This window comes from Salvelinus sp. IW2-2015, unplaced genomic scaffold (assembly GCF_002910315.2).
Source record: "Salvelinus sp. IW2-2015 unplaced genomic scaffold, ASM291031v2 Un_scaffold2139, whole genome shotgun sequence".
NCBI classification, from domain to species: domain Eukaryota; kingdom Metazoa; phylum Chordata; class Actinopteri; order Salmoniformes; family Salmonidae; genus Salvelinus; species Salvelinus sp. IW2-2015.
The window spans coordinates 104,662-119,745 of record NW_019943473.1 but is presented as its reverse complement, the minus strand read 5'-3'; the positions used below and the strand labels follow the sequence as shown (position 1 = coordinate 119,745).

The 15,084-nt window shown below is 44.8% G+C and overlaps 1 protein-coding gene across 1 annotated transcript in view; it reads right to left on the bottom strand.

Moving 5' to 3' along the window:
• The window catches only part of LOC112073089 (XK-related protein 9-like), a 22,331-nt gene that overhangs the window by 5,039 nt on the left and 2,208 nt on the right, over nt 1-15,084 (bottom strand). The window contains exon 3 of the mRNA XM_024140447.1: nt 13,133-13,344. Coding sequence (XP_023996215.1) covers nt 13,133-13,344 — 212 coding nt within the window. The remainder of the gene's footprint in view (nt 1-13,132; nt 13,345-15,084) is intronic.

Here is a 15,084-nt window from a genome sequence, read left to right as displayed (position 1 = left end):
TAAGATGCACGGTTCTAGGTGTGGTCTCTAGTCCTGGTTCTAGTGTGGATTTCTAGTCTGGTTCGTAAGTCTGGTTCTAGTCTGGTTCATAGTCTAGTTATAGTTTGGTTCTATGTGGTTTCTAGTCTCGGTTCTAGTGTAGTTCGTAAGTTCTTAAAGGGTTCTTTTTTTGGGGTGGGTTCTAGTTTTTCTAGTCTGTTATAGTAGTGTTCTAAGGTGTGGTCTAGTCTAGTTCTAGATGTGGTTCTAGTATAGATCTAAGTGCCATTCTCAGTGTGGTTTAGTTGGGTTCTAGTGTGGTCTTCTCAGTTTGTAGGTTTAAGTCCAGTTACTAGTGTGGTTCTAGTGTGGTTGTAGTGTGGCTTCATAGTTGGTTCTAGTGTGGTTCTAGTTAAGTTCTTAGTGTGGTTTCTCAGTGTGCGTTCTAAGTGTGTGTATATCTTTGGAGAGAATGCGCAATGCTCCCAAAAAGTCTGTGGCCAATGCTGCAGATCATCTCTCTCACACACTCACAGTCTCATTTCTCTACGTTTGACTCTCTCTCTCTTCTACGCTCTCTAACACACCCACAAGTTTCTCTCTCTCTCTCTCTCTACCCTCTCTTGTTGCTCTCATCTTCTCTAACCACACAGTTCTCTCTCGGCTTTGGCTTGAAAATACACTTGTTGAATTAGTGACCAACAGCCACACGCGATTCACACAGGTACTTACTAGAGTCAGTCTAAACAGAGCAGGTGAATGCAGGCAGTCTAGACAGAGCAGCGTTTGAGTGCTCAGGCTTAGGTTGAGAACAGACAGGATACAGAGGTTGCTGACCGGCGAATACAGGTAGGGGTAGACAGGTATACAGCGAGTAACATGAGCAGGTGAGAGAGGGTGGACAGAAACAGGGGTTAAATACAGGAGGGTAGACGGCAGTGAGAATGCACTGTAGGCGTGACAGAACAGGGTAAGATACAGGTAGGGTAAGACAGAGCAGGTAAGATACTAGGTAGGGTAGGACAGAGCAGGTAATACAGGCTAGGGTAGACAGAGAAGTAATCACAGGTGTAGACAGCAGGTGACGGTTAGATGAGAGCAAGCTACTTAGGTAAATACAGGTAAGGTAGGCAAACGGTATACAAGTAATAGACAAGCAGGCTAGATCAGGTAGTAGACAATGAATGCAGAGTAAAGTAGAAAACAGGTTAGGGTAGACAGAACAGGTGAATACAGGTAGGTTGTAGAAGAGCAGGAAATACAGGTGGAGTACAGAGTAGGTAATTACAATGTAGAGAAACAGAACAGGGTGAATACATGGCTAGGGTTAGACAGACAGCGTGAAATACAGGTAGGGTACGACAGAACCAGGTGGGAAACAGGTAGGGTAGACAGAAAGTGAATACAGGTAGAGGTACCACAAAAGTGAAAGGTAGGTAAGAAACCGACAGGAAATACAGTAGGGATGACAGAACAGCGTGAAGTACAAGCGTAGGGTACACAGAAAGCGGTGAATACAGGTAGGGGTGAAGACGACAGGGTAAATTACAGGTAGGGTACAGAACAGGTAGATACACAAGGGTACGACAGTGAATAGTAAGGCAAACAGAACAGGTGAATACACAGTAGGGTAGGACGAGCTAGTAATAAGGTAGGGTACACAGAAACAGTGAATAACAGTCGGGATTAAGACAGTGATACAGTAGGTAGACAAACAGTGAGTAACAGGTAGGGTACACAGACAGAAACAGGGTAGGGAGACCAAACAGGGATAAGAGGTAGGAAAAACAGAACAGGTGAATAACAGTAGGGTAGACAGAACAGGGAATACAGGTGGGGTCCAGCATAACAGGAGGAGACAGAGTGAATTTACAGGTAGGGGGTAACAGACAGGTGAATAAGGTAGACGGTGAACAGAACAGGTAAATAAGGTAGAGGTAAGACAGAAACAGGTGAATACCAGGTAGGTACAGCGGTGAACGGAGGACAGACAAACAGGGGTGAAACAGGTTGGTAGGTAGACAGAACAGAGTGAATACAGGTAGGGTACACAGAAAGGTGAAATTACAGGTGGGATAGACAGAACAGATGAATACAGGTCTTAGGGTACACACGAACAGAGTTGGAATGACAGGTAGGGTAGACAGAAACAGGTAAAATACGACGGTAGGGTAGACAGAACAGCGTGAATGTACAGATAGTAGACGAGAACAGGTGATACAGACTAGGGTACACCAGAACAGGTGAATAAGGATGGGTAGACAGAACAGCGTGAATCTAGGATAGGGTAGACAGAAAGGTAAATACAGGGTAGGGTAGACAGAAACATGTGATACAGGCTAGGTAGACAGAAAAGATGAAATACAGGAGAGGGTAGACAGGAAACAGGTAGAATGTACAGCTAGGGTACACGACAGGTGAAATCACAGGTAGGTAGAACCAGAACACGTGAATACAGCTAGGGTAGACAGAACAGGTGAATCAGACAAGATAGGGGTACACAGAAACAGCGTGAATACAGGCTAGGGTAGAACAGACAGGTGATACAGGTAGGGTGACAGAACAGAGCGTGAAATACCAGGTATAGGGTACACAGAACCAGTAAATACAGGTGGGTGGACCGAACAGTAAATACAGGACTGGCGGTAGACAGAACAGGTGAGACAGGAATAGGGTTTAGACAACAGGTGATACAGCGTAGGGTACACAGAACAAAGCGTGAATACAGGCGTAGGTAGACAGAACAGGTGAATACAATGGTAGGTTACCCACAGAACAGGTAATACAGGTAGCGGTAGGACAGAAAGCAGGGTGAATTACAGGGATATAGGCGTAGACAGAACAGATGAAATACAGGTCGGGTGACAGAAACAGGTAAATACAGGATAGGGTCACAGAACAGCTGTGAATGCAGGTAGGGTAAGACAGAACAGGTGAATACAGGTTAGGGTAGCACAGAAAACAGGTTGAATATACAGGATAGGGTAGGACAGCAACAGGTGAATGCGGCTAGGGTAAACAGAACAGGTAATACAGGCAGGGCAACAGAACAGGTGAATGCAGTGAGGCCGTAAGACAGAACAGTAAATACAGGTAGGGTATAGACAGAACAGGAAATTGTACAGGTAGCAGGTACACAGACACAGGTAAATACAGGTAGGGATAGAGCAAGAAACAGGGTAAATAAGGTAGGGTACACAGAACAAGTGTGAATGCAGGTATAGAGTGAACAGAACAGGTAAATACGGGTAGCTGACAACAGGGTAAATACGGTAGGTGAACAAAAGGGTAAATACATGGTAGGGTTGAACAGAGAGGTAAATAACGGGTAGGGTGAACAGAAGCAGGTAAATAAGGTTAGGGATGAACAGAGCAGGTAAATTACAGTAGAAAGAGCAGATAGGTAGAACAGAGAGGTCAAATACAGTAGGGTTGAACAGAGAGCAGCGTAAATACAGGTAGGGTGAAACAGGGCAGCGTTAAATACAGGTAGGGTGACACGAGCAGGTAATACAGTAGGGTGAAACAGAGCAGGATAATAGTAACATGAGTATAAGGTGATACAGAGCAGGTACAATATCGGTAGGGTGACCAGAAGGCAGGTAAATGTACAGGAGGGTGAACAGAGCAGTAAATACAGGGTGGTAACAGAGCAAGGTAATACAGGTAGGGGCACAGAGCAGGTAAATACAGGTTAGGGTGAACAGGAACAGTAATACAGGTAGGGTGAACAAGCAGGTAATAAGAGGTCAGACAGATAGGAGGTGAACAAGCAGTAAATACAGTAGGTGAACAGAGCAGTAAATACAGATAGGGGAACAAGCGTAAATACAGGTAGGGTGAACAGAGAGGTAAATTACAGTAGGTCAGCGGTCGTGAACAAGAGGAACAGAGTGACAAGCGAAACGGTAGGTACAGAGGTAGGGGTGACAGAGCAGGTAAACAGGATTGGTGAAACAGACAGTAGATAAGAGGGTTAACAGCGTAATAAGGTGGGTGAACAGAGCAGTAAATACGTAGGAACGACTAATTAGGGTGAACAGAGACGGTATAATAGTGCACGAGCGAATTAGTAGGGTGAAAAGCGGTAAAACAGGTAGGGACAGAAGTATAAGTATAAGACTAAGGTAGGGTGAAAGCAGTAAACAGTGGACGAGGTAAGATACAGGAGGGTGAACAGAAAGTAATCGAGGTGAACAGAACAGGTAAATACAGGTAGGGTAGACAGAACAGGTGAATACAGGTAGGGTAAACAGAACAGGTGAATACAGGTAGGGTAGACAGAACAGGTGAATACAGGTAGGGTAGACAGAACAGGTGAATACAGGTAGGGTAGACAGAACAGGTAAATACAGGTAGGGTAAACAGAACAGGTAAATACAGGTAGGGTACACAGAACAGGTAAATACAGGTAGGGTGAACAGAACAGGTAAATACAGGTAGGGTAGACAGAACAGGTGAATACAGGTAGGGTAGACAGAACAGGTGAATACAGGTAGGGTAGACAGAGCAGGTAAATACAGGTAGGGTACACAGAACAGGTAAATACAGGTAGGGTACACAGAACAGGTGAATACAGGTAGGGTGAACAGAACAGGTGTTTGGTGGTTACAGCCCTGTTCTAACCCTTTGTATTAATGTTTTCAGATATGAGGCACATATAATTGTATTTATTTTAATATAAAATATTTTCACAAATTCCTGATTCAATAAGAAAATGTTTATACAGTGCATTCGGAAAGTATTCAGACCCCTTCACTTTTTCCAAATGTTGTTATGTTACAGCCTTATTCTAAAATGGATGAAATACATACAAATCCTCATCAATCTACACACAATACCCCATAATGACAAAGTGAAAACACGTTTTTTTATTAAAAATAAAACACATAAATACCTTATTTACATAAGAATACAGACCCTTTGCTGTGAGACTCAAAATTGAGCTCAGGTGCATCCTGTTTCCATTGATCATCCTTGAGATTGATTGGACATGATTTGGTAAGGCACCCACCTGTCCATATAAGGTCCCACAGTTGACAGTGCATGTCAGAACAAAAACCAATTTTTTAATTGTCCGTAGAGCTCCGAGACAGGATTGTGTCGAGGCACAGATCTGGGGAAGGTTACCAAAACATGTCTGCAGTAGTGAAGGTCCCCATGAACACAGTGGCCTCCATCATTCTTAAATGGAAGAAATGTGGAACCACCAAGACTCTTCCTAGAGCTGGCCGCCCGGCCAAACTGAGCAATCGGGGGAGAAGGGTCTTGGTCAGGGAGGTGACCAAGAACCCGATGGTTACTCGGACAGAGCTCCAGAGTTTTTCTATGGAGATGGGTAAACCTTTCAGAAGGACAACCATCTCTGCAGCACTCCACCAATCAGGCCTTTATTGTAGTGGTCAGACGGAAGCCATTCCTCAGTAAAAGGCACATTTTTTATTTGATTTTTTATTTCACCTTTATTTAACCAGGTAGGCTAGTTGAGATCAAGTTCTCATTTGCAACTGCGACTGGCAAGATAAAGCAAAGCAGTGTGACACACAGACACAGAGTAACACATGGAATAACAATAAACAGCAATAACACAATAACAAGTCAATGACACAGTAGAAAAGAAAGTCTATATACAGTGTGTGCAAAAGGCATGAGGAGGTAAGCAATAGAGCGAATGATTACAATTTAGGCGATTAACACTGGAGTGATAAATGAGCAGATGAGATGTGCAAGTAGAGATTCTGGTGTGCAAAAGAGCAGAAAATGTAATTAAATAAAACAGTATGGGGATGAGGTAGTAAGATTGGTGGGCTATTTACAGATGGAACTATTACAGCTATAGCGATCGGTTAGCTGCTCAGATAGCAGATGTTTAAAGTTGCTGAGGGAAATAAAGTCTCCAACTTCACGAGATTTTTGCAATTCGTTCCAGTCACTGGCAGCAGAGAACTGGAAGGAAAGCGGCCAAAGAGGTGTTGTATGGGGATGCCAAGTGAGATATACCTGCATGGAACAGTGTGCTAAGCGGCGTGGGTGTTGTTTATCGTGACCAGTGAACTGAGATAAGGCGGTGACTATAATACATCTAGGATAATGAAAACTTATAGATGACTTGGACCAGTGGGTTCTTGTCGCACGAATATGTAAGCGAGGGGCCAGAACGACTTGAGGCTACACGTCGCAAGTGTGGTGGTATATAAGGATTTGGTAACAAAAACGGATGGCCACCGGGTAACTAGACTGCATCAAGTTGCATGAGGTAGAGTGTTGGAAAGCTATTTTTGTAGATGACATCTGCCGAAGTCGAGGATCGGTACGATTTGGATAGTCGGTTACATAGGGGTAGTTTGCGGCGTGAGTAAGGCAGGAGAGAGCTTTTGTTCGAATAGAAAGCCGTACTTCTAAGATTTGATTTTGGATAGAGATGTTATAATATGAAGTCTGGAGGAGAGTTACAATCTAGCCAGACACCTAGTATTTATAGTTGTCCACAATTCTAGGTCGGAACCGCTCAGGGTGGAGCTAGTCGGGCAGGGCGGTCGGCAGCGACGGTTGAAAGCATGCATTTGATTTTACTAGGTTTAAGGCAGTGAGGCACGGAAGGAGTGTTGTATGCATTGAAGCTTGATTGGAGGTTAGTATAGCACGTGTCCAAGTGCAGGGCCATAAGTATCACAGAATGGTGTCCGTACTGCGTAGAGTGGTGATCAGGGTGAACATACGCCCGCAGCAGAGGACATACTTGATAGTATACAGAGAAAAGAGTCGGGCCGACGAATTGACACCATGTGGTACCCCATAGAGACGCGAGGTCCGGACACAACTGTCCCTCCGATTTGAATACTGAACTCTGTCTCAAATTAGTTGTGAACCAAGGCGAGGGCAGTCATTAGAAAACACGCAAGGCTATTGAGTACTGCCGATAAAGAATAACGGTGATCTGACAGAGTCAAGCTTGGCGCAGGTCGATTGAAGACGGCTGCACAGTACCTGTTATTTATCGATGCCGGTTAGAACGTTTAGTAACCTTGGCGTAGGCTGAGAGTGCCACCATTCGGTGGACCAGTGCTCGGGTAAGCCAGGATTGCACAAGCCCGAAGAAGTACGGTGGGACTTCGAATTATGGCCAGTGACTCTGTAATTAATTGGCCTTTCGAAGAACTTTAAGATAGGTAGTGTGGCAGGAATGGATACTAGGCGGTCTGTAAAACAGTTTTGTGGTCTCGGTGTGTCACCCCTTTGAAGAGGGGATGACCGTGCAGCGTTCCATTATCTTTAGGGATCTCTAGAACGATACCGAAAAGAGCTGTAACAGGCTGGTGAATAGGGGTTGCAACAATGAGGCGGCGTAGATAGTTTAGGGAACGAGCAGGTCCAGATGTGTCTAGCCCAGCTGTGTATCGAGGGTGTCAGTTTTGCACCTCTTTAGAACATCTGCGCTTGGCATTTGGGCGCGAGTAGCGATGCGGGGAGGACGGAGCTTTGGCCGGGGTTGGAGTAGCCAGGAGGAAGGCATGGCCAGCCGTTTGAGAAATGTTATTGAAATTTTGATTATAATGGATTTAGCAAGTGTGACTGTGTTACCTAGCCTCAGTGCAAGTGGCAAGCTGGAGGAGTGCTCTTGTCTCATTGGACTTAATGGAGTCATGGACTTTACAATGCTGTAGGGCAGTCAGTCTGGGCAGTGAACACATGGCTATATCTTCTTAAGTCTGCATTTTTTGAACGGGGCTGCTTATTTAAGATGTGAGGAAATATATTAAAGAATGACCAGGCATCGCTCGACTGACGGATGGGTCGATATCCTTCCCGTACCGGGCAGTCCGATTAGAAAGCCTCTCTCAGAGATGTTTTAGGGAGGCGTTGACAGTGATGAGGGGTGGTCATTTGACCCGGACCCATAGCGGATACAGGCAATGAGGCAGTGATCGCTGAGATCCTGATTGAAGACAGTGGAGGTGTATTTGGAGGAAGTTGGTCAGGATACATGTCTATGAGGGTGCCCATGTTTACGGATTTAGGGTTGTACCTGGTGGTTCCTTGATGATTTGTGTGAGATGAGGGCATCTAGCTTAGATTGTAGGACTGCCGCGGTGTTAAGCATATCCAGTTTAGTTCACCTAACAGAACGAACTCTGAAGCTAGATGGGGCGATCAATTCACAAATGGTGTCCAGGGCACAGCTGGGAGCGGAGGGGTCGATAGCAGGCGGCAACAGTGAGAGACTTATTCTGGAGAGGTTCATTTTAAAATTAGAAGTTCAAAACTGTTGGGTAGAGACCTGGAAAGTATGACAGAACTTTGCAGGCTATCTCTGCAGTAGATTGCAAATCCTCCCCCTTTGGTCAGTTCTGTCTTACGGAAATGTTGTAGCTGGGTATGGAAATCTCAGAATTGTTGGTGGCCTTCCTAAGCCAGGATTCAGACACGGAAGGACATCAGGGTGGCGGAGTGTGCTAAAGCAGTGAGTAAAACAAACTTAGGGAGGAGGCCCTTCATGTTGACATGCATGAAACCAAGGTTTTTTCTATCACAGAATCAACAAATAGGGTGCCTGGGACAGCAGGCCTGGGATTTACCTCCACATCCACCGAGGAACAGAGGAGGAGTAGGATGAGGGTACGGCTAAAGGCTTATCAAAACTGGTCGCCTAGAGCGTTGGGACAAAGAATAAAAGGAGCAGATTTCTGGGCGTGGTAGAATAGATTCAGGGCATAATGTAGACAGGGGTATGGTGGGGTGCGGTACAGCGGCTGTAAGTCCAGCACTTGAGTGATGATAAGAGAGGTTGTATCTCTGGATAAGCTGTTAAATGGGTGAGGTCTGTACCATGAGTGGGAGGTCGGACAAAGGAGTATCAGAGGTATAATGAGTGGAAACTAGGGCTCATTGTAAACTAAAACATGATAACATGACAGGCCCGCTTGGAGTTGCCAATAGACACTTAAAGGACTCTCACACCATGAAAAACAAGAAGTATCTGGTCTGAGGAGACTAGTTCAGGTTTGAGAGAAAATAAAAGGAGCAAAGTACAGAGAGATCCTTGATGAAACCTGCTCAGAGCGTCGAGGACTTAGACTGGAGCGAAGGTTCACCTCAAATCAAATCAAATCAAATCAATTTATTAGCACATACACATGGTTAGCAGATGTTAATGCGAGTGTAGCGAAATGCTTGTGCTTCTAGTTCGACAAGCAGTAAATAACAACAAGTAATCTAACCTAACAATCCACAACTACTACCTTATACACACAAGTGTAAGGGATAAAGAATATGTACATAAAGATATATGAATGAGTGATGGTACAGAACGGCATAGGCAAGATGCAGTAGATGGTATAGAGTACGGTATATACCATATGAGATGAGTACTGTAGGTATGTAAACATAAAGTGGCATAGTTTAAAGTGGCTAGTGGTACATGTATTACATAAAGATGGCAAGATGCAGTAGATGATATAGAGTACAGTATATACATATACATATGAGATGGGTAATGTAGGGTATGTAAACCTTATATTAAGTGTCATTGCTTTAAAGTGGCTAGTGGTACATTTTACATAATTTCCATCAATTCCCATTTTTAGTGGCTGGAGTTGGAGTCAGTATGTTGGCAGCGGCCGCTAATGTTAGTGGGGCTGTTAACAGTCTGATAGCCTTGAGATAGAAGCTTTTTCAGTCTCTCGTCCCTGCTTTGATGCACCTGTACTGACCTCGCCTTCTGATGATAGCGGGGTGAACAGGCAGTGGCTTGGGTGGTTGTTGTCCTTGATGATCTTTATGGCCTTCCTGTGACATCGGGTGGTGTAGGTGTCCTGGAGGGCAGGTAGTTTGCCCCCGGTGATGCGTTCTGCAGACCTCACTACCCTCTGGAGAGCCTTAGGTTGTGGGCGGAGCATTGCCGTACCAGCGGTGATACAGCCCGACAGGATGGCTCTCGATTGTGCATCTGTAGAAGTTTGTGAGTGCTGTGGTGACAAGCCGAATTTCTTCAGCTCCTGAGGTTGAAGAGGGCTGCTGCGCCTCTTCACAACGCTGTCTGTGTGGGTGGGACCAATTCAGTTTGCGTGATGTAACCGAGGAACTTAAAACTTTCCACCTTCTCCACTACTGGACCCGTCGATGTGGATAGGGGGGTGCTCCCTCTGCTGTTCCTGAAGTCCACAATCACTCCTTTGTTTGTTGACGTTGAGTGTGAGGTATTTTCCTGACACCACACGCCGAGGGCCCTCACCTCCTCCCTGTAGGCCGTCTCGTCGTTGTTGGTAATCAAAGCCTACCACTGTAGTGTCATCGCGCAAATTGATGATTGAGTTGGAGGCGTGCATGGCCACGCAGTCGTGGGTGAACAGGAGTACAGAGAGGGCTCAGAACGCACCCTTGTGGCCCAGTGTGAGGATCAGCGGGTGGAGATGTTGTACCTACCCTCACCACCTGGGGCGGCCCGTCAGGAATCCAGACCCAGTTGCACAGGCGGGGTCGAGACCAGGGCTCGAGCTTGATGACGAGTTTGGAGGTACTGGTGTTAATGCTGAGCTGTAATCGATGAACAGCATTCCACAGGTATTCCTCTTGTCCAGATGGGTTAGGGAGTGTGCAGTGTGGTTGCCGATTGCGTCGTCTGTGGACCTATTGGTCGGTAGCAAATTGGAGTGGGTCTAGGGTGTCGGTAGGTGGAGGTGATATGGTCCTTGACTAGTCTCTCAAAGCACTTCATGATGGAGGAAGTGAGTGCTACGGGCGTAGTCGTTTAGCTCAGTTACCTTAGCTTTCTGGGAACAGGAACATGGTGGCCCTCTTGAAGCATGTGGGAACAGCAGACGGGATGAAGGATTGATTGAATATGTCCGTAACACACCAGCCAGCTGGTCTGCGCATGCTCTAGGACGCGGCTGGGAATGCCGTCTGGGCCTGCAGCCTCGCGAGGGTTAACACGTTTAAATGTTACTCACCTCGCTGCAGTGAGGAGAGCCCGCAGTTTTGGTGCGGGCCGTGTCAGTGGCACTGCTTTGTCTCAAAGCGGGCAAAAACGTTATGTTAGCCTGTCTGGACAAGACATCCTGGTCCGCGACGGGGCTGGTTTTCTTTTGTAAATCCGTGATTGGATGTAGACCCGCACCCCATTTAACTTCTTTTTGTGTCTAGCTGTTGAGTTGCGCATCGATTTTGTCTCTGTACTGGGACTAGCCTGTTTGATTGCCTTGCGGAGAGAGCTAACTGTTTGTATGTCGGTCATGCTTCGGTCACCTTGCCGGTTAAACAGTGGTCGCGCATTTCAGTTTCACGCGGAATGCGCCGCAAATCACGGTTTCTGGTTTGGGGATTTTAATCGTTGCTGTGGGTCCACGCAACTGCACTTCCTACATGAACTCGCTCACCGGAATCAGCATGATTCGTCCATGGTTGTGTGGGACGGCAATGCGGAACATATTCCACATCCGGTGATCGAGCAGGTCTTGAAGCGGGAATCAGATGGTCGGACACCAGCGTTGAACAGACCTGAGCGCGGGAGCTTGATGTTTTAGTTCTGTTTTGTAGGCTGGAATCAACAAATGAGTCGTGGTCAGCTCGAAAGGAGGGCGGGGAGGGCCTATCTTGCCGTCGGGGAAGTTAGTAAACAATTGATACCAGGGTTTTACCAGCCACTGGTAGCACAATCGATATGCTATAGAATTTAGGGATGTTTTGTTTTAGATTAGCCTATGTTAAATCCCAGCTTACGATTGAATGCAGCCTCAGGTGGTTGTGGTTTCCATTTTACAAAGAGTCAGATAAAGTTCGTTCAGGGCCATCGAGGTGTCTGCTTTGGGGGGGAAATATATACGCTGTGATTATGACGAAGAAGAATTTCCCTTGGTAGATAATGCGGTCACATTTGATGTGAGGAGTCTAGATCAGGTGAACAGAATGACTGAGTTCCTGTGTGTGTTTGATATCACACCACGTCTCGTTATCATAAGGCAATACCCCCCCGCCCCTCTCTTACCAGAAAATGTATGTTTTCTGGTCGGCGCGATGCGTGAAGACACCAGCTGGCTGCACCGGACTCCGTTAGCGCTCGCTTGAGTTAGGCCATGTTTCCGTGAAGCAGAGCACGTTGGCAATCCTGATGTTCTCGGGAATGTTACCGTGTCGGATTCATTCTCACCTTATTGCAAAGAGACTGGACATGGCGAGTAGTATCTAGGGGAGGGCAACACCTGTATATCGGGGCTTCGGACAAATGTCTCTGAATTGTCCTTGAGTGGCCCAGCCAGAAGCTCGCACTGAACCCGATTCTGAAAATCTCTGGAGAGAACTGAAAATGCTTGCAGGACGCATCCCCATCCAACCTGACAAAGCTTGAAGGACTGCAGAGAAAATGGGAAGAAAGCTCCCCAATACAGGTGTGCCAAGCTGTCCACCTTCAGCCAGGACAACGACCCTAAGCAACAGCCAGACAAGGAGGAGTGTTCGGGACAAGATCCTGAATGTCCTTGAGTGGCCCACCAGAGCTCGGACTGAAACCCGATTAAATCTCTGAGAGAACTCGAAAATTCGCTGTGCACGACGCTCCCCATCCAACCTGACAAAGCTTGAGAGGACCTGCAGAGAAGAATGGGAGAAACTCCCCAAATACAGGTGTGCCAAGCTTGTAGCGTCATACCCAAGAAGACTCGAGGCTGTAATCGCTGCCAAAGGTGATTCAACAAAGTACTGAGTAAAGAGTCTGAATAGTTATGTAAATGTTTCATTTGCAAAAATATCTAAAAAACAGTTTTTGCTTTATCATTATGGGGTATTGTGTGTAGATTGATGAGGGAAATAAACTATTTAATACATTTTAGAATAAGGCTGTAACGTAACAAAATGTGGAAAAAGTCAAGGGGTCTGAATACTTTCCGAATTGAATTTCTTTAAATATATATATATATATACATTTTACAATCAATTTAATACCTGAATTCCACCAAAATTCCTGAACTCCATTCATTACTTGTCCGTGCCAGTAAAATGTTTTATGTGCTATAATTCTATCAATATCTGATGGATTTTATAACAAATCTAAAAGTTTGGAGAATCTTCAACTGTCACCTTCATTAGTTGTTTTTAAAACCTTTAAAAATAGTTTTTAAAACCTTTTATAAATTCTGATGACCGTTGCTACAGTACTCACATTGTAGTATGGACCTGTGTCCGTGACCCAGCATGATGTAGAGTTGGAGGACTAGCTGTGGAACGCTCTCAAGGAACGTCTCAAACAGTTTGAGCATGCTCAGATCAGTCGCTCGGCCAAACAGGGCCAGGTGCACATCTCTGGGGCATTCAACAGGCCCAAGAGGCTTGGAAAACACTGCCCTGTATCCCACCTTCAACAGGTCGTAGTACCTAACAGAAAGAGAGATGTGTATTGGTATAGAGATAGACAGACAGACAAATGGACAGGAGGGCAGACAGACACTCTGGTAACCAGCCTTCAACAGGTGGTAGTAACTGAACACATCAACTCTGTACTGGTACTCACTGTATATGTCCAAGTTATCATTATGTATAGTGTATTTAGTCCTCGTTATTATTTTTCTATGTTGCTCTCTGTATTGTTGAGAAGATCCGTAATTAAGCATTTCACTGTTAATCTTCACCTGCTGTTGACGAAGCATGTGATGAATAACATTTGATTTGATTTGATTAACAAAGCGAGAGAGATGTGTAAACATTTGGAGACTAAATATAATTTACATGGAAAGTACAACTTATAAATGAGCTTAGTTCAACTATTGTACCCCTTCAGAACCCACAATATACGCTTGTTTCACTACAATGTTTGTAAACTAAGTAAATGTGAACAAACACTATGCAGCCTCAAAACATGGTTAACACTCTAACTTTGATATTATGGATGGTCAGTCCTGCCATCCCATAGATCTGTCTATTGATTTGAGAGTGGTTACATTTCTCCAGACTCATCCCTCAGCTTTTTACCAAAACAGTGGTGTGGAGGACACTTTGTTATTGTTTAAACAGCTGATTGACTCTTTAAGTGACTTGTTGCAAAGAGGATGGATGTTTTGGAATATTTGTATTCTGTATAGGCTTCCTTCTTTTCACTCTGTCGATTACGTTAGTAACGAGTAACTACAATGTTGTTGATCCATCCTCAGTTTTCTCCTATCACAGTTATTAAACTCTGTAACTGTTTTAAAGTCCCCACTGGCCTCATGGGGACTGAGTGGTTTCCTTCCTCTCCGGCAACTGAGTTAAGAAGGACGCCTGTATCTTTGTAGTGGCTGGGTGTATTGATTCACCATCCAATGTGTAATTAATATTGTCACCATGCTTAAAGGGGTATTCCGTCTTCCTCTTTTTTTTCCACATCTACCAATCGGTGSCCTTCTTTGCAAAGCATTGAAAAACCTCCCTGGTCTTTGTGATTGAATCTGTGCTTGAAATTCACAACTCAATTGAGGGACTTTACAGATAATTGTATGTGTGGGGTACAGAGATGAGGTAGTCATTCAAAAATAATATTAAACACTATTATTGCACACAGAGTGAGTCCATGCAACTTATTATGTGACTTGTTAAGCACATTGTTACCCCTGAACTTTTTTTAGGCATCGCCATAACAAAGAGGTTGAATACTTATTGACTCAAGACATTTCAGCTTTTCATTTTTAATTAATTTGTAAATATGTCTAAAAACATTATTCTACTTAAGACATTACGGGGGTTTTGTGTGTAGATCAGTGACACAAAATCTCAATTGTATCAATTTTAAATTCAGACTATAACATAACACAATATGGAAAAAGTCAAGGGATGTGAACACTTTCGGAAGGCACTTTAGAGACAGACAGAAAGACAAGAATGTGGTATTTCCAGTCTGCACAGGTGCAGTATGTAATGCTACTACTATGGTAAGTCCAGTCTACACACAACATTAGCACTATGCCCAAGTAACATACTTGAGATGCCATTCATTTTACCTGAAGAATGTCGACAACTCCCTCTCACTTCCTGAGAATGCCAGATTATGTGTAAAGATAGAGAGAATATAAGGACTGTTGACAACTCCCTCTCACTTCCTGAGAATGCCAGATGATGTGTAAAGATAGAGAGAATATAAGG